This window comes from Chiloscyllium plagiosum, unplaced genomic scaffold (genome assembly GCF_037043375.1).
Source record: "Chiloscyllium plagiosum isolate Xiang-an unplaced genomic scaffold, Cpla_swu_hap1 HiC_scaffold_27, whole genome shotgun sequence".
Lineage (NCBI taxonomy): Eukaryota > Metazoa > Chordata > Chondrichthyes > Orectolobiformes > Hemiscylliidae > Chiloscyllium > Chiloscyllium plagiosum.
The window spans coordinates 92831529-92854023 of NW_028270165.1; the positions used below are offsets into that span (position 1 = coordinate 92831529).

A 22495-nucleotide genomic window follows, 5' to 3' on the forward strand; every position below is an offset into this window, starting at 1 on the left:
TTGAAGTTTGAAAGCATGTTCAATTTTTTTTTACAAGAGCTGCTGAAATCTTTCTGAAACTTACTGCACATTTTTTAGTGCGAGGCCACAGCTCAGGACAGGCTGGAAGGGGTGTATGGCTTATTCCTTGTTTTGTGAAATTGGTTCCAACTATGTAGAAATAGTCACAGAGCGGGAAATAAAACCTTCAGTCCATGCTGACCAGATATCCTAAATTAATGTAGTGACGCATTTGCCCCATACCCCATAAATTCTTCCTTTTCGTATACCCATCCCGATGCCTTTTAAATGTTGTAATTGTACCAGCCATCACCACTTCCTCTGGCAGCTCATTCCATACACGCACCACCCTCTGTGTTAAAAGGTTGCCCCTTAGGTCCCTCCTAAATCTTTCTGGTCTCACCCTAAATCTATGCCCTCTAGTTCTGAACTCTCCCTTCCGTGGGGAAAAGACATATAAAAGTTGAGTAGCCATTAAAATGCAAAAAGAATACAATGTTGAGCCACAGGGGGAATAAAAAATTGTGACTTTTGAACTCCTATTAGCATTTGGACACTTAAAAGCTGTCAGTAACACCAGCATCTCCACAGGGAATACTGCGCATGATCTTCGGTGTCAGCAAGCACTGCACGTGCTTCTCGCTGACCGCAGAAAGGGCGCGCGACCTTCTTTTGACGAACCAATAGGACGCCCTGGAGGACCGGAAGGGGACGGGTCCTCCTGCCAATCAGAGCTGCCGTATTGTCTGAATGTGGAAGTTGGACCTTGAACTTCTGCTGCTGCTCCTCTCTCTCTCTGAATGAAGATTGAACTTTACTCCCAGACTGCAACTTTTTTTCCTCCATACGATATCTGAGAGTATGGCCCTTTTTTCTTGCCCAATGTTTCCATTTCGTTTTCATTCTGGGGTTCAATTGGTGACTTGCAGCAACTGAAAGGAATGAGAGTGAATTCAGGGAGGGGACACTTGGGCAATGTTGGTCCAGGTCTGTGTCTCAATTGGCAACATATGGCAACTGCAGTACCACCGTGTGAAGTTATAGCCTTTGTTGTGATTAAGAAAATGCACAAAGGAGGTGCATTATTTAAATGGTGATATATTGGGATGTGGAGAAAGTGAGGACTGCAGATCAGTCGAAAAGTGTGGTGCTGAAAAAGCACAGCAAGTCAGGCAGCACCTGAGAAGCAAGAGAGTTGATGTTTCAGGTATGAGGCCTTCTTCAGGAATGATGTGTGGATGGACAAATGGGTCTCAGCGTCCTCCTACACCAGTTGTCAGACAGGTGCAGCAAGCAATCAGCAAGGCAAGTGGTATATTAGCAAGTGGAATTGAGTTCAGAAGTGGGGATGCCTTCCTGCAGTTAGATTAGATTACTTACAGTATGGAAACAGGCCCTTCAGCCCAATAAGTCCACACTGACCTGCTGAAGCGCAACCCACCCAGACCCATTCCCCTACATTTACCCCTTCACCTAACACTATGGGCAATTTAGCATTGCAAATTCACCTAACCTGCACATTTTTGGACTGTGGGAAGAAACCCACGCAGACACTGGGAGAACGTGCAAACTCCACACAGTCACCTGTGGCGGGAGTTGAACCTGGGTCTCTGGCGCTGTGAGGCAGCAGTGCTAGCCACTGTGACGCCCACATTAGGGGGTTATTGAATGTATTCAAGGCTGAGCTCATCTGATTTCTGAACAGCAATGAAGTGGATGGTTATGGGGGAAGGCAAGAAAATGATTTTAAAACGAGTACATAACTGTTCAAGTCAGACAGCACAGAAACACGATTAGAGTGGTGCTGGAAAAGCACAGCAGGTCAAGCAGCATCCGAGAAGCAGGAAAATCGACGTTTTGGGCAGGAGTCCCTCCTGCCCGAAATGTTGATTTTCCTGCTCCTCGGATGCTGCCTGACCTGCTGTGCTTTTCCAGCACCACACTAATCGTGGCTCTGATCTCCAGCATCTGCAGTTCTCACTTTTGCCGAGCACAGAAACAGACCCTTCAGCCCAACTAGTCTATGCTGACTATATTCGCAAACTAAACTAGTCCTACCTGCCTGTGTTTGGCCCATATCCCTTCGAACCTTTCCTATTCATGTACATCTCCAAATGTACAGACAGAGGAGCAGAAACACAACCTCCCAACTCCTGTACCCCGGAGGGCAAAAAGAGGACGTAGCTTTGGCAAATATGGTGAAGGAGAATCCAAAGGTTTTTACGAATACATTAAGGGCAAAAGGGTAACCAGGGAGAGAATAGGGCCCCTCCAAGATCAGCAAGGTGGCCTTTCTGTGGAGCCGCAGGAGATGGGGAGCGATACTAAACGAGTATTTTGCATCAGTGTTTACTGTGGAGAAGGACATGGAAGATATAGAATGTAGTCAAATAGATGGTGACATCTTGAAAAATGTTCATATTACAGAGGATGTGGTGCTGGATGTCTTGAAACGCATAAATCCCCAGGACCTGATCATGTGTACCCTAGAACTCTGTGGGAAGTGAGGGAAGTGGCTGAGATATTTGTATCATTGATAGTCACAGGTGAGGTGCCAGAAGACTGAGGTTGGCTAACGTGGTGCCACTGTTTAAGAAGGGCAGTAAGGACAAGCCAAGGAACTATAGACCAATAATCTTGATGTCGGTGGTGGGCAAGTTGTTGGAAGGAATCCTGAGGGACAGTATTTACACATTTGGAAAGGCAAGGACTGATTAGGGATAGTCAACATGGCTTTATGCGTGGGAAATCATGTCTCACAAACTTGATTGAGTTTTTCTGAAGAAGTAACAAAGAGGATTGATGAGGATAGAGCGGTGGACGTGATCTATGTGGACTTCAGTAAGGTGTTCGAGGTTCGATCTCATGGAACACAAGGAGGACTTGCTCAAAGGTAGAAGACAGAGGGTGGTGGTGGAGGGTAGATTTTCAGACGTGAGGACTGTGACCAGTGGAGTGCCACAAGGATCGGTGCTGGGTTCACTACTTTTCATAATTTACGTAAATTATTTTGATGTGAACATAGGAGGTATAGTTAGTGAGTTTGCAGATGACACCAAAATTGGAGGTGTAGTGGACAGCGAGCAAGGTTACCTCAGATTTACAACAGGATCTTGATCAGATGGGCCAATGGCTGAGGAGTGGCAGATGGAGTTCAATTTCGATAAATGTGAGGGGCTGCATTTTGAAAAGCAAATCAGAGCAGGACTTATACATTTAATGGTAAGGTCCAGGGGAGTGTTGCTGAACAAAGAGACCTTGGAGTGCGGTTCATAGTTCCTTTAAAAGTGGAGTTGCTGGTAGATAGGATAGTGAAGAAGGTATGCTTTCCTTTATTGGTCAGAGCGTTGAGTACAGGAGTTGGGAGGTTATGTTTCAGCTGTATCACACCTCAGTTAGGTCACTTGTGGAATATTGCGTGCAATTCTGGTCTCCTTCCTTTTGGAAGGGTGTTGTGAAACTTGAAAGAGTTCAGAAAAGATGAACAAGGATATTGCTAGAGTTGGAGGATTTGAGCTATAGGGAGAGGCTGAAGAGGATGGAGCTGTTTTCTCTGGAGCATCAGAGGCTAAGGGGTAACTGTGTAGAAGTTTATAAAATCATGGACAGGGTAAATTAGACAAAGTCTTTTCCTGGGGCGTGGGAGTTGAGAACTAGAGGACATTAGTTTAGTGTGAGGGGGCAAAGATGTAAAGTCCCCCACCATAACCACCATATTATTCTTACTGATAACTGAAATCTCCTTACAAATCTGTTTCTCAATTTCCTGCTGACTCTTAGGGGGGTATATAATACCATCCCAATAAGGTGATTATCCCTCTCTTATTTCAGTTCCGCCCAAATAACTTTCCTGGATGTATTCCCAAGAATATTCTGCTTAAATACAGCTGTAATACCAACCCTTATCAAAAACACCACTCCCCACGCTTGCCCCCTTTTCTACCCTTCCTATAGCATTTGTATTGTGGAACATTTAGCTGCCAGTCCTGTCCATCCCTGAGGCATGTTTCTGTGATTGCTGTCATATCCCATGCCCTGACTTCATCTGCATTTCATGTTAGGCCTCTTGTATTGAAGTAAATTCAGTTTAATTTACCAATCCTAACTTGTTCTCTGCTTTGTCCCTGCCTACCATGACTGCTTGATTCACTCCTTTTCCCAATTATACCAGTCTCAGATTGATCTCTTTCCTCACTATTCCCACCTTACTTGTTTAAAACCTCCTGAGCAGCTCTTGCAAATCTCCCTGTCAGTATATTCGTCCTCTTCCAATTCAGGTGCAATTCGTCCTTCTTGTACAGGTCACTTCTACCCCAGAAGAGATTCCAACAATCCAAAAATGTGAGCCCTTCTCCCCTGCATAAGCTCCTCAGTCATACATTCATCTTCTCTATCCTCCTATTCCTACCCTCACTAGCTCATAGCACCGAGAGTAACCCAGATATTACGACCTTTGAGAACCTTCTTATTTCAATTCCTGCCTAATTTTCTTTGACCCTTCAGAATCTCATCTTTTTCCCTTCCGATGTCGTCGGTTCCAGTGTGTACAATGACCACCTGCTTGTCCCTCTCCCCTTTCGGAACATTCTGCATCCTCTCTGAGACATCCTTGATCCTGGCATGAGGGAGGCAACACACCATTCTGATTACTCGCTGCTGCCTGCAGAAATGTCTGTCTGTGCATCTGACTAGAGGGTCCCCTGTCACAATCGAACACTTGGACACCAGCATACCCCTCATTACATTAGAGCCTGTCTCAATACCAGAAACTTGGCTGTTCATGCTACGTTCCCCTGGGAGTCCATCACCCCATACATTTTCCAAAACAGCATACTTGTTTGAAACGGGGATAGCCACAGAAGATTCCTGCACTACCTGTTTACCTCACCTACCTTTCCTGGTGTTGCTCCATCTATCTGACTATGTATCTGCAACTTTTCTCCTTTCCTATAACTATCTATCAAACCCCCTAGCTCTTGTAAATTCCTCATTGCCTCGAACTGTCGCTCCAACAGATCCAGTCGATCTGATAGGATTCGTGACCAAGGACACTTGCTGCAGGCAATCCTCAGTAACGTGGAAACTCTCCCTAATCTCCCATTTCCGACAGGAAGGGCAGACCACTATACTTTGCTCATCTAAAATCTACACACCCAGAAGATAACACTGTCTTTTTGCTCTTAAAAAAGAAGTGCTCCAGGCTAAGTTAGCACTTATCACTTATACTTTTAAAATTTAATCAGGAAACATTTTAATAAAACATTATAATCCAGAAAGAACCCATTCTGCTCACTTCTGAACAGGCTGAAAATTGAATAAAAAAAACTACGTTCGAACCCAAAAGAAACCCAACCTTCAGGTGGCTGGGGGGCGGGCACAACTATCGCCCCGCCCCCTATTGTGTCCGTATTCTCGGAGGACTCCTCCAACCACGCCCCATGAACTGACGATGACGTCTCCCGTCAGGACCTCGCCCCTACACGAGCCGGCGCATGCGCGGTGTAGCTCCCGCAGCGGGATGACGTCAGTGTTACTGATGGCGCCGGCGGCCGAAGGAACAAGGACAGAAACCGCTGGAAAAGGCTGAGCAGGTCCTTCTTTAGAACACGGACAGGTCTCAGAAACATCCCTTGGGAGGTCGCCAGGCCCCAGCGCCAAGACCTGGCTCCTGCCCCCGGGGAGAGGAGATGGTGAGACAGGGTAGGATTGGGAACCGCGGGAGGCTGGGGTGGGGGAGGGGAGTTTATAAACTCCTCGGGGGAGGCCTGAGGCCTCCAATAAAAGGCCCAGTGTTTATTTCACCGGCGAAGGACCCCTCGGGTCGCCCGGGCAACCGGCGGCCATCTTTGTGAGGGTCAGGCGGAAGTTGCCTTTGCTCCTGGAGCGCCTGGCCGCCATCTTTGTGAAGGACAGGTAGGAGGTTGTCTTTGGGCCGGCATCGCGGGCGGCCATCTTGGTGAAGGCACCGTCCGCTGTCATTTCCGGGAGAGGATTCCAACCTCGGGGAAGCCTTTGTGGCAACTCGAATTTCCTCATTTCACTCTGGGAGACCTGGCCCTGAGCTTGGTCTGTGTGCCCTTAAAACAGGAAAAGGAAGTGGGAGAGAGGTCCAGGGAAAAAACACTTAGATGGGCTGTGAATTTGAGGTGAATTAATGTGATAATCTGTGGCACTGGAACAGAATGTGGGTGCTTCCAAGATTGCAGTGACCAGGAGAGCATTGACGTGTTAATGTTAGTTTCAGTTTGTAGACCAGAGAAAAGGGCGAACAACAGGAATTCACTTTGGAATTAAATTGCCATTGTCCAACAGAACCACAGCCACTTCTACAATATTGTGTCTCCCTCCTATTGGAAGCATGTTGTAAACATGAAAGGGTTCGGAAAAGATTTGCTAGGATGTTGCCAGGGCTGGAGGATTTGTGCTACAGAAAGAGGCTGAACAGTCTGGGGCTGTTTTCACTGGAGCATCGGAGGCTGAAGTGTGACCTTTATAGAGGTTTATAAAATCATGAAGAGCATGGATAGGGTAAATAGGCAAGGTCTTTTCCCTGGGGTGGGGGAGTCCAGAATGGGTGGGTAATTGGTTTAGGGTGGGGGAGAGGGGCAGGTGTAAAACTGACCAAAAGGGCAATGTATTCACCCGGAGGATGGTACGTGTAAGGAATTAGCTTCCAGAGGAAGTGGTGGAGGCTGGTACAATTACAACATTTAAAAAGGCATCTGAATGGGTATATGAATAGGAAGGGTTTAAAGGAATATGGGCTAATGCCGGCAAATGGGATTTGATTGATTTGGAATATAGACAATAGGTGCAGGAGTAGGCCATTCTGCCCTTCAAGCCTGCACCACCATTCAATATGATCATTGCTGATCATCCTTAATCAGTATCCTGTTCCTGCCTTATCTCCATAACCCTTGATTCCACTGTCCTTGAGAGCTCTATCCACCTCTTTCTTAAATGAATCCAGAGACTGGACCTCCACTGCCCTCTGGGGCAGAGCATTCCACACAGCCACCACTCTCTGGGTGAAGAAGTTTCTCTTCATCTCTGTCCTAAATGGTCTACCCTGTATTTTTAAGCTGTGTCCTCTGGTTCAGCACTCACCCATCAGCGGAAACATGTTTCCTGCCTCCAGATTGTCCAATCCTTTAATAATCTTATGTCTCAATCAGATCCCCTCTCAGTCTTCTAAACTCAAGGGTATACAAGCCCAGTTGCTCCAGTCTTTCAGCGTAAGGTAGTCCCGCCATTCCAGGAATTGACCTCGTGAACCTATGTTGCACTCCCTCAATAGCCAGAATGTCTTTCCTCAAATTTGGAGACCAAAACTGCATACAATACTCCAGGTGTGGTCTCACCAGGGCCCTGTACAGCTGCAGAAGAACCTCTTTGCTTCTATACTCAATCCCTCTTGTTATGAAGGCCAGCATGCTATTAGCCTTCTTCACTACCTGATGTACCTGCATGCTTACCTTCATTGACTGATGTACAAGAACACCCAGATCTCTTTGTACTGTTTGGTACAAGCGTGTTGGACCAAAGGATGTTTCTCTGCTGTATGTCTCTATGACCCTGGCTTTCCAACGATGTTTGCCACGTCTGTATGTTGAGTTTTTCTCTGGTGTCAGTGTTAATGCCTTGATGTCTCATTTTGCTCCCCCCTTCCTGTGGTCATTAACCATTTTGTGTCTGGTCCTTCCTCAAGAAGCTGCATTCCCGATTCACCCTGAATTGACACACTTTTCTTTGCTTCCCAAAATCAGACCTGCTCACTCTCAGCAGGATCCCAGTGTTGTGAAAGATATTCACTTCCAGGTGGAGGTATCCAAAATTCGGAGAGATGTCAGTCTTGATGTTTTTGCTTTTTCTGCCCCTCTTAGATCCTGAATCAGCACCTTCAGGAGAATTAGTTAGAGCGGAGTGAGAACAGAGGGGGACAGAGAGTGGGATGGTCCTTTCAATTTTGTGGAATAACAAAAGAATATTCCACAAAGTAGAATTGTTTGTTCTGAATTTCTACCCTGCACTGATAGTGATGACTTTTGGAATCTCTTTTTGCAGAGTATTTGAAAATCTGAAGACTGAAGTTTCAAAATCAACAGATGAAGGGCGTCTGCCCGAAACATTGACCCTCCTGCTCCTCGGATGCTGCCTGACCTGCTGTACTTTTTCAGCGCCACATTTTTCAACTGACTCTCCAGCGTCTGCAGTCCTCACTTTGATGTCAATGTCTGACAGTCACTCAATCCATCGGGACCACAACGGTTTTTGACTGTGATTTCTGTGAGAGGGATCAATGCTTCTTGGTTCCTGTTTGAGGACGTTTTCAGCATCAGTGGGACTGGACGAGAGACCCCACTGTTGCAGCGCACTGTGGGTGGAGCCTGAAACAGTTATACGGCCTGGAAAGAGGATTTCACGGCAGGGAGGGGCTCTGCACGTGTTTGTGAGCAGCTGAAGCTGTGGCCATGGAGAAACCTGAGGAATCCCGCCCTGTGGAGGAACCGTGGAAGTGTGGCGACTGTGGGAAAGGCTTCCGTTTCCCGTCTGCCCTGGAGATTCATCGGCGCAGTCACACCGGGGAGAGGCCATTCCCCTGCACCGACTGCGGGAAGGGCTTCAGCACATCCTCCATCCTGCTGACCCACCAGCGTGTCCACATGGGGGAGACGCCCTTCAGCTGCCCCAAGTGTGGGAAGGCCTTCAGCACATCTTCCTCCCTGCTGAGGCACCAGCGGGTCCACACCGGGGAGAGGCCGTTCACCTGCTCTCAGTGCGGGAAGTGCTTCACCTACTCCTCCCACCTCCAGACCCACCAGCGGATCCACACGGGGGAGAGGCCCTTCAGCTGCCCCGAGTGCGGGAAGGCCTTCAGCACATCTTCCTCCCTGCTGACCCACCAGAGGATCCACACCGGGGAGAGGCCGTTCACCTGCTCTCAGTGTGGGAAGGGCTTCACCCGCTCCTCCCACCTGCTGAGGCACCAGCGTGTCTACACGGGGGAGAGGCCCTTCACCTGCTCTCACTGCGGGAAGGGCTTCACCTGCTCCTCCCACCTGCTGAGGCACCAGCGGATCCACACAGGGGAGAGGCCGTTCACCTGCTCTCAGTGCGGGAAGGGCTTCATCGACTCCTCCCACCTGCGGAAGCACCAGCGAGTTCACGTGCCATCGCAGGGGGATTGAAGGAGTGACGGCCGAGTGCCATTATCAATTGGACTATCAGCCCGGTTCCGGGGACTCCCGGGTTTGAATCCCGCCACGACAGATGGGAGAGGGAGGGGGTGGTGCGGGGGAGAAAGCCCCCATCTGATTCCCTCCCTCCCTTGTTAGGGAAGGGAACCGCCATTGTGGGAAAGGATTCACTCAATCGTCCCAGCTGCACCCTTCACCCGGTCTGGCCTACACGTGACCCCAGACCCACAGCAGTCTGGTTGACTCTACACTGCCCCTTCCTGGCAAATGAGCGGGGAGATACTTACTTGGACACAAGGTATGGGTTGAAATTGCGGAGTGAGGCAATACTTCCTCCGGGTTACGGCTGTACCAAGGATCCGATTACAAAGGGACAACTTGGTGCTGGCCAATAGTAAAGACAGCGTGGTGAGGAGGGGAAGTGTGGTGGCGGGGGGGGAGGGGAGGTGTGGTGTGTGTACTTTGACCTTGAGGTGTTCAAAAGGCAGATACTTTTTCCCTGCCTCTTTGCTGGGGGGGATCTGAAGCTGTAACAAAGTTGGGTTGCAATAAAGGTTACCTGAACTTACCACCAGGCTCAGACTCTCATTGAAAGCTTTGAGCTCCAAGAGGTTTTTGTTTCAAAGCTGCTCATTTCGTTCAGCCTCCTGCACTAAGTTTAGAACATAGAACAAAGAACATAGAACAATACAGCGCAGAACAGGCCCTTCGGCCCACGATGTTGCACCGAGCTGTGAACTATTCTCAGTTCGTTCCCCGACACTATCCCAAAATCAACCATGCGCTTATCTAAGGATTGTTTAAATCTCCCTAATGTGGCTGAGTTGACTACCTTCGCAGGTAGGGCATTCCACGCCCTTCCCACTCTCTGCATAAAGAACTTGCCTCTGACATCTGTCTTAAATCTATCACCCCTCAATTTGTACAGGTTGCAGGGGGACTTGGATAAACTGCAGAATTGGGCTGAGAGGTGGCAAATGGAGTTCAATGCAGCTAAATGTGAGGTGATTCACTTTGGGAAGGTGATGTCACCATCCTCGGAAAAAGTCTTTCACTGTCTCCCCTATCTAATCCTCTGATCATCTTATATATCTCTATCAAATCCCCCTTAGCCGCCTTCTTTCCAATGAGAACAGACCCAAGTCTATCAGCCTTTCCTCATAACACCCTCCCTCCCGACCAGGCAACAACCTGGTCCTCTGCACCTTTTCCAATGCTTCCCACATCTTTCCTGAAATATGGGGACCAGAACTATACACAATGTTCCAAATGTGGCTGCACCAGCGTTTTGTATAGTTGCAGCGTGATATTGCGGTTCTGGAACTCAATCCCTCCACCCAATGAAACCTAACACCCCATATGCCTTCTTAACAGCACTATCCACCTGAGTGGCAACTTTCAGGGATCTATGCACATGGACTCCAAGATCACTGCCTTCCTGTTATTCTTCCCAAAGTGAATCACCTCACCATTTAGCTGCATTGAACTCCAATTGCCACCTCTCAGCCCAATTCTGCAGTTTATCCAAGTCCCCCTGCAACCTGTAACATTGTTCCAAACTGTCCAGTACTCCACCAACTTTAGTTTCGTCTGCAAATTTACTAATCCATCCACTTATGCCTGTGTCTCAGCCATTTAAAAAAACGACAAACCGCAGTAGTCCCAAAACCGAGCCTTGTGGCACACCACTAGTAACCGGACTCCAGGCTGAATATTTTCCATAAACCACCACTCGCTGCCTTCTTTCAGAAAGCTCAGTTTGTAATCCAAACTGCTAAATCACCCTCAATCCTATGCCTCTGCATTTACTCCAACAGCATACCATGTGGAACTTTATCAAAGGCTTTATAGAGGTCCATGTACACCACGTCAACTGCCCTACCTTCATCTACATGCTTGGTCACTTTCTCAAAAAACCCAATGAGGTTTGTGAGAGACGATCTGCCCTTGATGAAACCATGTTGACTATCTGAAATCAAATTGTTGTTTGCTGGATGATTATAAATCCTATCTCTAATGTTCCTTTCCAAAAGCTTTCCTTCAACAGACGTAAGGCTCACTGGTCTATAATTACCTGGGTCATCTCTGCTGCATTTCTTGAACAAGGACACAACATTTGCAATTCTCCACTCTGGTACTAAACCTGTCGACAATGACGACTCAAATATCAAAGCCAAAGGCTCTGCTATCTCCTCCTTTGCTTCCCAGAGAATCCTTGGATAAATCCCATCCGGTCCAGGGCACTTGTCTACTTTCACTCCTTCTAGAATTGATAACACCTGTGTGCAACTAACCTCGATCCTTTCGAGTCTAATATCTCGTACCTCATTCTTCTCTACAATATTCTCCTTTTCCTGAGTGAAGATATTCATTAACACGTCTCCAATCTCCACAGGGCCCACACTCAACTTCCCACTTCTGTCTTTGACTGGCCCTACTCCTACCCTAATCATCCTTTTATTCCTCACATACCTATAGAAAGCTTTAGGGTTTTCCTTTATGTGTTAAAGACTGCTCATGTCCTCTCTTTGCTCTTAACTCTGTTTAAATCCTTCCTAGCTGATCTGTAACTCTCTATCGCCTCATCTGAACCATCTTGCCTCATCAACACATAAGCCTCCTCCTTCTTTGTAACAAGAGATGCAATTTCTCTTGTAAACCACGGTTCCCTTACCTTATCACTTCCTCCCTGCCTGACAGGGACATGCCTATCAAGGACACACAATATCTTTTCCTTAAACCAGCTCCACATTTCAATTGTTCCCATCCCCTGCATTTTGCTACCCTATTCTATGCATCCTAAGTCTTGCCTAATTGCATTATAATTGCCCTTGCCCCATCGATAACTCTTGACCTGTGGCATGTTCCTATCTTTTTACATCGCTAAATGAAACCGAACTGAATTATGGTCACTCTCTCCAAAGTGTTCACCTTCCACTAAATCAAACACCTGACCTGGTTCATTACCAAGCACCAGATCCAGAGTGACCACCCCTCTTGTCGGCCCTTCGACATACTGTGTCAGAAAACTCTCCTGCACACACTGGGCAAAAACTGATCCATATGACGTACTAGAGTGAAAGCATTTCCAGTCAATGTTGGGGAAGTTAAAGTCCCCCATCATGACCACACTGTTTCTTTCACTCCTACCTAGAATAATTTTGCTAATCTTCTCTTCTACCTCCCTGGAACTCTGCGGAGGCCTATAAAAAAACTCCAAGCAGTGTGACCTCTCCAGTTTCTAACCTCAGCCCACATTACCTCAGTAGATGAGTCCTCATCAAAAGTTCTGTCAGCCACCGTTATACTATCCTTAACTAACAAGTCCACGCCTCTCCCTCTTTTACCGCCTTGGCTGTTCTTAATGAAAGATCAAAACCCTGGAACCTGTAACATCCATTCCTCACCCTGCTCTCTCCATGTCTCCGAAATGGCCACAACATCCAAGTCCCAGGTACCTAGCCGTGTTGCAAGCTCACCGACCTTATTGCGGATACTCTGGCGTTGAAGTAGAAACACTTCAAACCACTTCGCTGTCTGCCAGCACATTCCTGTGACCCTGAAATCATGTCCCTGTCCTTCCTACTCTCATCCTCCTGTGCACTACAGCTACAACCCCCGGTTCCCATCCCCCGCTGAGCTAGTTTAAACCCACCCGAATAGCCCCACCAGGTGAGGGGGTATAGTGGGGGAAATGAAGGGGAACATTATACAAATAACTAACAAGTGAGGTAATCGGCTTATGATAGGATGGGAAAAGGGAGGCGTGATCCCGCAACTTGTAAACTGAATAAGAAAGCTAACATGCTCTGTTTAGGCGCGCATTTCTGCTTGATTGCAGAAGTGTCCGATACTTGCAAGACTATAATAAATTGTTCTTGTTTCGAAGGCTTTGTCTCAGGCTGATTGATTTGGTGAGTGAGTTCTGTTTGTCACATTTCTACCTATGTCATTGGTACCTTCATGGACCATGACTTGGGGTTGGAAACCCTATCCATTCAGGACCCCAAAGGTACGATCTGAGACTTCACGCACCCTGGCACCTGGGAGGCAACACACTAACCGCGAGTCTTGTTCATTCCCAACAAGCCTTCTATCTGAGCCTCTAAATATTGAGTCCCCAAAGATGAACACTCTTCTCGTTTCCTTCCTTCCCTTCTGGTGCAACAGGGACAGGCTCTCTGCCAGAGACCTGGGCTCCAGTGCATACGCCTGGTAGGTCGTTTTCCCCCCTCAACAGTACCCACTGACTGATACAGCAAGAAGGAAATACAAATAAGTCGTCTCTCCTCTCCCAGGAACCTCTGCTCTCCGACTTCAAATTTAAAACCTAAAATCAGTGACTCCCCACTCCTGGGATGCAGCTGCCGCTGAAAAACAGAAAATGTCATGTGTTTTTTTTGTGGTTAGCACTGCTGCCTCACAGCGCCAGGGCCCCGGGTTCAATTCCGCCCCCCCCCCCACCCCCCACGTCTGCGCGGGTATCCTCCCACAGTCTAAAGACGTGCGGGTTAGGGTGAATTGGCCAAGCTAAATTGCCCCGTAGTGTTAGGTGACGGGGAACGGGGCTGGGTGTTTTGCTCTTCGGCGGGTCGGTGTGGACTTGTTGGGCCGAAGGGCCTCTTTCCACACTGTAGGGAATCTGATCTAACGTTCTGGAATTTATATATTGATGAACTGAAACCTGCAACCCCTTCCAAAAGATGAAGGACTCAGCTGCGGTCCAGGTTTGTTCCAAATATTGCATTGGTTGCATGACACTGAACTGATCAGAGGGATCTGGGAGTGCTAGTTGAGGATTCTCTTAAGGTAAACATGCAGGTTGAGTCCGGAATTAAGAAGACGAATGCAATGTTGTCAATTATCTCGAGGGTTGGAATATAAAAGCACTGTTGTGTTACTGAGACTTTATAAAGCTCTGGTTAGGCCCCATTTGGAATACTGTGTCCAGTTTTGATCCCCACACCTCAGGAAGGACATACTGGCACTGGAGCGTGTCCAGCGGAGATTCACACGGATGATCCCCGGAATGGTAGGTCTAATATATGAGGAACGGCTGAGGATCCTGGGTTTGTATTCATTGAAGTTTAGAAGGTTAAGGGGAGATCTAATAGAAACTTACAAGATAATACATGGCTTGGAGAGGGTGGACGCTAGGAAATTGTTTCCGTGAGGCGAGGAGACTAGGACCCATGGACACAGCCTTAGAATTAGAGGGGGTAAATTCAGAACACAAATGCGGAGACATTTCTTCAGCCAGAGTGGTGGGCCTGTGGAATTCATTGCCACAGAGTGCAGTGGAGGCTGGGGCGCGAAATGTCTTCAAGGCAGAAATTGATAAATTCTTGATGTCACAAGGAATTAAGGGCTACGGGGAGAATGCGGGTAAGTGGAGTTGAAATGCCCATCAGCCATGATTGAATGGCGGAGGGGACTCGATGGGCCGAATGGCGTTACGTCCACCCCTATGTCTTATGGTCTCATGTTTTGCTATTAATTCTGTGTCTTATGATCCTGCAGCACAGCTACCGGCAGAAGGAGCAGCGCTGCAGAAGCTAGTGCTTCCAAATACACCTGGGTGGGCGGGGTTTAGTTTGGAGGGCGGGTTTGGGGGGAGGGGGAAGTTCATGGGCGGGGCGTGTCTCGTGAGAGGGTCACCAGCTAGTAGGCGGGGCAAGGGTCAGCTGGCGGAGCGGCGCGTCCAACCTGGAGGCGCGTGGCTTTGTGAGCGGGAGCGCGTGGGGTCAGGGGGCGTGGTTTTGACTCGCGCGGGGACCGCGGCGAAAGGGCGGACTTTGGTGCTCGACAGGGAAAGAAGTTTGGGTCCAAGAGGCGGGGCTTTGTCTCGAAGGGGCGGGCATTACGAGCACCGTTCAAAAGGACGGATTTAATGAGATGCGTATGGTAGGGGCGGGGTTAATGAGCAGAGATGGGAAGCGGCGGGGTTTACGTGTGGCATTGTTCGAGGAGGGGGCGGGACCAGTAACAAGGGGGCGTGGCCATCCCGAAGCCGGAAGTGTGCCCGCGGCCTGTTTCCTCCGCTGGAGCCTCGGCTGCAGCAAATAAGGTAAAGCTTTATCAATATTTCCTTTTACAGAGTTTGTATTTAATAACCAGTAATGGCTACTCAATATCATCAGAAAGTCCCAAAATGCAATTCATTTCAATCCAGTGCAGATAAACACAGAGTTAATTTTCTACGGGATTTAACAGCCTCAGCACTAAAATGGTCTCACAAGGGAACGGCTGTGAATGTTATCACTTGGGGTCCTGTTCACACAGATTCACCGATGCTGAGGCCAACGTTCTTAATTGCCTCACAGCATCCTGTTATCACTTGGTGAGCCCAGGTGTCCCTATCTTTAAGTTCTCTCCTCTTTCTGAGCCTTCCTGCCAGTTTATTCTCAAGGAGAGATCTCAAGGAATACAGAGAGAACAAGCCATTTCGATACAGAACTGGCTCAAAGGTAGAAGACAGAGGGTGGTGGTGGAGGGTTGTTTTTCAGACTGGAGGCCTGCGACCAGTGGAGTGCCACAAGGATCGGTGCTCGGTCCTCTACTTTTTGTCACTTATATAAATGATTTGGATGCGAGCATAAGAGGTACAGTTAGAGGGAGAGGCTGAACAGGCTGGGGCTGTTTTCCCTGGAGTGTCAGAGGCTGAGTGGTGACCTTATAAAGGTTTAAAAAATTATGAGGGGCATGGACAAGCTAAATAGACAAAGGTTTTTCCCTTGGGTTGGGGAGTCCAGAACTGGAGGGCCGAGATTTCGGGTGAGAGGGGAAAAATATAAAAGACACCTACGGGGCAATTTTTTCACAAAGAGCGTAGTACGTGTATGCAATGAGCTGCCAGAGGGAATGGTGGAGGCTGGTACAAATGCAACAATTAAGAGGCATTTGAATGGGTATATGAATGGGAAAGGTTTGGAAGGATGTGGGCCAGGTGTTGACGAGCGGGACTAGATTGGGTTGGGATATCTGGTCGGCATGGACGGGTTGGACCGAAGGGTCTGTTTCCATGCTGTACACTTCTGACTCTATGCTGGTTCAGCAAAAGCCGCGCATGCTCTGTCTGCAGAAACAGTGCAAACCCTTCTTCAAATGGACCAATGAGAAGCCAGACAAGGCGCCTGGTCCTCCTGCCAATCAGAGCTCCCCAATTGGACCATCAGGTTCTGAAGCTGATGCTGTTGCTCCTCTCCAAATGAAGATCGAGCTTCACCTCAGACTGCAACTTCCTTCCTTTCTCCGCCATCTGTGAGTACGGCACTGTCTTTAGCATTTCATTTTTTCATTCTGGGGTTAAATTGCTGATTTGCAGCAACTGAAAAGAAAGCGAGTGAATCTAGGGAAGGGACAGAGTCGGCAAATGTTGGTCCAGGTCTGTGTCTCAATTGGTAAACGCACGGCAAATGCAGGCCCACAGTGTGAAGTTATAGCCTCAGTTATGAAAAAATAACTGCTGAAAGGAGGTACGTTGTTTAAATGGTGACATATTGGGATGTGGACAAAGTGAGGACTGCAGATGCTGGAGATGAGAGTCGAATAGTGTGGCACTGGAAAAGCACAGCAGGTCAGGCAGCATCCGAGGAGCAGGAGAATCGACGTTTCAGGCACGAGCCCTTCCTCAGGAATGATGTGTGGATGTAAAACGTGGCCTCAGCGTCCTTCCACACCAGTCACTGCCAGTTGTCAGACGGATGCAGCAAGCAATCAGCAAGGCAAGAGGTATATTAGCAAGAGGAATTGATTTCAGAAGTCGGGATGTCTTCCTGCAGTTAGGGAGTCATTGAATATATTCAAGGCTGAGTTCGTCTGATTTTAGAACAACCATGAAGTGGATGTTTATGGGGGAAGGCAAGTAAAATGGTTTCAAGACCAGTACAGAACAGTTACAGAGTCAAACATCACAGAAACAGACCCTTCAGCCCAACTAGTCCATGCTGACTATATTCACAAACTAAACTAGTCCCACCTGCCTGTGTTTGCCCCATATCCCCCTGAACCTTTCCTATTCATGTACTTATCCAAATGTCTTTTAAACGTTGTTACTCAACCTGCATCCACCATTTCCTCTGGACATTCATTCCACACAAACCACTGTTTAAAAAAAAAAGGTGCTCCTCATGTGTTTTTTAAATCTTTCTCCTCTCACCTTAATTTGCTCCCTAATCTTGAAACGACACATGCCGTTCACCTTATCTTTGCCCCTCATGGTTTTGTAAACTTCTGTAAAGAGAACAAAGAACCTTACAGCACGGGAACAGGCCCTTCAGCCCTCCAAGGCTATGCTGATCGAGATACTCTATCTAAACCTGCCGCCTATTTTCTAAGGATCTGTATCCCTCTGCTCCTTGCCCATTCATGTATCTGTCTAGCTACATCTTAAATCACACTATCGATCCCAACCCTACTGCCTCCGCTGGCGATGCATTCGAGACACCCACCACCCTCAGTGTAAAGAACTTTCCATGTACATCTCCCTCAAACCTTTCCCCTCTCACTTTGACCTCGTGACCCTGAGTAATTAAGTCTTCCCCTCTGGGAAAATAATTCTTACTATCCACCCCTGTTTACAACCCTCATGGTTTTTCAGCCTCAATCAGGACCCCCACCCTCCACCTCCTTATTTCCAATGAAAATAATCCTAATCTACTCAACCTCTCCTCATAGCTTGCGCTCTCCATAACAGGCAACATCCTGGTGAACACCTCTGCACTCTCTCCAAACGTATCCACATCCTTTTGGATATCTGGCGATCCGGAATTGTACGCAATATTCCAAATGCGCCAAACCAAAATCTTATATAACTTTAACATGACCTGCCAGCTCTTTTACTCAATCCGTCCGATGATGGAACGCGTGTTGTATGCTGCCTTGACCACTCTACTGACAGTCATTGCCACCTTCAGAGAACTATAGACCCGAACACCCAGATCTCTCTGTACATCAATTTCCCCCAGGACCTTTCCATTTACTGTATAGCTCGCTCTTGAATTGCATCTTCCAAAATGCATCACCTCGCATTTGTCTGGATTGAACTCCATCTGCCATTTCTCTTCCCAACTCTCCAATCTATATTCTGCTGTATCGTCTGACAGTCCCCTTCACTATCTGATATTCCATCAATCTGAATGCCCATCTGCAAACTTGCTAATGAGGCACCCGATACCTTCACCTTTCAACCTCCTGTGCTCCAGTGAAAAAAGTCCCAGCCTACCCACCAATAGGTGTGAATTCTGTCTGGGTCCCAATGTCGAGTCAGCCTGACATTTTTGATATAAAAGCTCTGCATTTAAATTATGTTCCTGAGAAAGTTACTGAAAACAGGTTCTGGGAGTAACATACCAAAGAACAGAAACAGTTAAGCAGTTAGATAACACTTTCGAGTGGGAAGTGTGTATAACATGTTCTCACAACTCCGATACTCAATGCTATGAGCAATGAAGGAAAGCAAACCAAACGCTGCCTTCACTAATTTGTCCACCTGAGACTCCAGCACTCCAAGGTCTCTTTATTCTGCAACACTCCCCTTCACTGTGTCAGTCCTGCCTGGATTGCTTGACCAAAATGCAAACCTCTCATTTCTCTAAATTAAACTCCAACTGACACTCCTCGGCTCATCAACCGATGCCATAAATTCTAATTTATAGTGAACTCTTTCCTCTCTTATTCCTTGGAAGCTGAAAATCGCATCCCACAATCAGTCCCTCCATTTTCACTAGTTGGACTGAAGGGGCTGTTTCTGTGCTGCATGGCTCTGTAACTCGGCCCTGTACTAGTCTTAAAACCATTTTCTTGCCTTCCCCATAAACATTCACATAAAAATCAGATGAACTCAGCCTTGAATATATTCAATGACACCCTAACTGCAGGAAGACATCCCCACTTCTGAACTTAATTCCTCTTGCGAATACACCACTTGCCTTGCTCATTGCCTGCTGCACCTGTCTGACAACTGGCACAGAAGGACACTGATGCCCCTCTGAACATCCACGCATCATTCCTGATGAAGGGCTCGTGCCCAAAGCTTCGACTGTCCTACTGATCGTATGCTGCTTGACCAGCTGGGCTTTGCCAATTGTGGTCTTCTCTCCATTGGGGAACCGAGCGTAAACTTGGGGAACGGTTTGCTGAGCATCACAGCAGGGGTCCGCAGAGGCTGAGCGGACTTCCCAGTCTCCACCCATTTTAATGCCCCTTCCCACTCCCCTTCTGACATGACTATTTTTGGCTTCCTCCATTTCCACAACAAACCAAACCACAAATTGGAGGAACAAACCCTCATCATCTTGTCTGAGCAGTCAACAGCCCGGAGGACACAACATTGAGTTCTCCAATTTCAAATAATCTCCCATGCCATCCCCTTCCACTCTTCCCTGCCAATTAGATTCCTTCCTCCCATTCACCAACCAGGTCGTATCAGGTTATGGGGATAAAGCAGGAACAGGATACTGATTGAGGATGATCAGCCATTATCACAATGAATGGTGGTGCTGGCTAAAAGGGCAGAATAGCCTACTCCTGCACCTATTGTACCCTCTACCTGTCTCCACCTATCCTCACTTCAACACCCTGACCCCAGCACACCCTTGTTCCACAGCTCTCCCTCTACCCACCCCAGACCTGAACAAGGGTTACACCAGATCCCTCGACTTCACCTCCTGTTACTGCCTGGCTTGCTGCGTTCTTTCAGTCTCCTGTCTGTCTATTTTGCCAATTGAGAACAAAGGCCTGGACTAACTTTTCCAGACTCTTTCCCCTTACTGGATTCACTCCCATTCCTTTCAGTTGCTCCAAGTCAACAACTGAACTTCAGAATGAAACGTAAATGGAAATGGGGGTGAGAAAAGAGAGTGCCGTACTCTCAGATGTCGGACAGAGGAAAGAAGTTGCAGTCTGAGGTGAAGCTCAATCTTTATACAGAGAGAGGAGGAGCAGGAGCTTCAGAACCTCATGGTCCAACTTCCACATTCACCAATAGGGGAGCTCCGAAAGGCAGGAGGACAATTCTCCCTCCGGTGCTCCTTATTTGTCCATCAAACGTCGGTCTCACCCCTTTTCTGCCGACAGCGAGGAACACGCCCAATGTTTTGGTGACACCAGCAAACGTGTGCCCTGCTTGTTGACACTGAGGAGTGTACACAATATGCACTGTAGCAATGCTGGTGTCATTGACAGATTTTAAGTGTCCAAAATCCTATGGGAGAATAAAAAGGGTACAGCCATAATTTTTTTTTCCATGTGGCTCAATATTTGATTGCTTTTGCATTTGTCTGGCTGCTCAATGTTTTGATGTCATTTCCTCAGTGTTGGGGTGAGATTCACAACTAGAGGGCATAGGTTTAAGGTGAGACCACAAAGGTAACTGAGGGGCAACGGTTCCATGCAGAGGGTGGTGCATCTATGGAATGAGCTGCCAGAGGAAGTAGTGGAAGCCGGTATAATTACAGCATTTGAAAGGTATCTGGCTGGGTATCTGAATAGGAAGGGTTTACAGGGATGAGTCAAGTGCTGGCAAAAGGGACTAGATTAATTTAGGATATTGGGTTGGCATGGACAGGTTGGACCGAATGGGTCTATTTCCGTGCTGTACATCTCTATGACTCTAAATAATAAAAAGTCTACTTTTCCAAATAATAAACTATATCCATGTTAACAAGGCTTAGTGCACCACATGCTTTACTCACCATTCTCAACAGGTCCTGCCCCTTCAATGACTGAGGAACATATACATGCTGGTGCATAGTATCCTTCACTAGTATTTACACACTACCCTCAGCAATTGCACAAGTAACAGCAAAGGGTAAACAGCACAAGGATTAAACACACAGTGAGGGGCAAGCAGCACAAGGATTAAACACACAGTGAGGGGCAAACAGCACAAGGATTAAACACACAGTGAGGGGCAAACGGCACAAGGATTAAACACACAGTGAGGGGCAAACAGCACAAGGATTAAACACACAGTGAGGGGGCAAACAGCACAAGGATTAAACACACAGTGAGGGGCAAACAGCACAAGGATTAAACACACAGTGAGGGGCAAACAGCACAAGGATTAAACACACAGTGAGGGGCAAACAGCACAAGCGCCAGTAAAAGCCGATGGAAAGTGAGTGTAAAATGTCACTATGACAGGACAGGCCCCACATTCCTTCCCCTCCGTCCCCCCCACAACCTGCCTCACCTTTCACGTCCCGGGCCCAGTACCTTCCAGGTGGCCCCATAGTTGACACAGGGGCCGCCCCACGACCAGTAGAACTCCACCACCCCGGCGGCCGACGAGTTCCCAAGCAGGCCCTTAACCCCATCCGCCTCCAGAATGCTCACCGGCTCCTGGCTGCTGTACAGCCGGCCGGTGTGGCCGTGACACAGCAGCTGCGCCAGGAAGGCGGCGGCGGCCAGTGACGGGCGTCTGCCCCGGGCCGCGCGGCGCCATTTTCCTAACGGCCGCCCTCCCGCCGCTTCCTCGCTCGAGCGACTTCTCCTCCCAACCGCCTTCGCCCCCGCGTGACGTCTGCACGGGGATGGGCGGGGCCGGGGGGTGGGCGGGGCCGGGCCGGGGGATGGGCGGGGCCGGGGGAGCCTCACCGTCACCAAGCAACAGCCACCTCGCGCTACAACTGCTCATTCACAAAAACAAACTCTCCTGTCTCGCTCTGCAGCTGCAGGGGGGACACTGCCACGTTTCCAGGAGCCCTGTCTACATTGGGAAAGCTCACGGCTCAATTTAAACAGATATTCCCACATCTAACGGAACGGCGTCATATCGAAAGGGGGCAATCTGCATTTTAAAGGGACGTGGACATTTGCGGAAATACCCCGTTAAAATGAAGAGATGTAAATGGACGAGATTATATTTCAAAGGAGGATGGGCACATTCAAAGGGATACCTTAATATATAAAGTGACGCAGTTATATCTAAATGAATCTACATTTCGAAGAGACGTTGCCCTATTTATGAGTAGAGACAATTTGTGTGAATTCTGTCTGTGTCCCAATGTTGAGTCAGACTGACATTTTTCTTAGAAAAGCTCTGCATTTAAATTACATTCTTGAGAAGGTAAGTTATAGATTCGGGTGTAGGTTAGGGAGGATTGGCCGTGCTAAGTTACCCGTAGTGACCAGGGATGTACAGGTTAGGGTGGAAATATGGAGTAAGGGGTTGGATATGGCTGGGTTACTGTTCAGAGGGCCAGAAAGGAAGAGGTGGGCTGAATGGCCTGCTTCCACATTGTTGGGATTGTATGACCCTTCCCATAAAGGAGCATTTGATCGGCATCTATCCTGTC

General features: G+C 48.0%; 2 protein-coding genes across 5 annotated transcripts in view; one reads left to right on the top strand and one right to left on the bottom strand.

The window, feature by feature from the left end:
- LOC148145037 (uncharacterized) overlaps positions 1-21702 on the bottom strand; it is a 61091-nt gene extending 39389 nt beyond the window's left edge. Inside the window, exon 1 of the mRNA XM_087975458.1 lies at positions 21391-21702. The gene's annotated coding sequence lies outside the window, so the exon portion shown is untranslated. The remainder of the gene's footprint in view (positions 1-21390) is intronic.
- LOC148145036 (uncharacterized) overlaps positions 1-22495 on the top strand; it is a 131954-nt gene that overhangs the window by 60264 nt on the left and 49195 nt on the right. The window contains exons 1-2 of one of the 4 annotated variants that reach the window (XM_087975626.1): positions 5530-5700; positions 8065-10159. The exons of 1 other annotated variant lie outside the window; for it this stretch is intronic. In XM_087975626.1, coding sequence (XP_087831752.1) covers positions 8472-9188 — 717 coding nt within the window. In that variant the 5' untranslated portion in view covers positions 5530-5700; positions 8065-8471 and the 3' untranslated portion in view covers positions 9189-10159. Of the gene's footprint in view, positions 1-5529; positions 5701-8064; positions 10160-22495 lie in introns of those variants that run through there. 2 more of the 4 variants (XM_087975627.1, XM_087975625.1) reach the window with 2 other exon arrangements.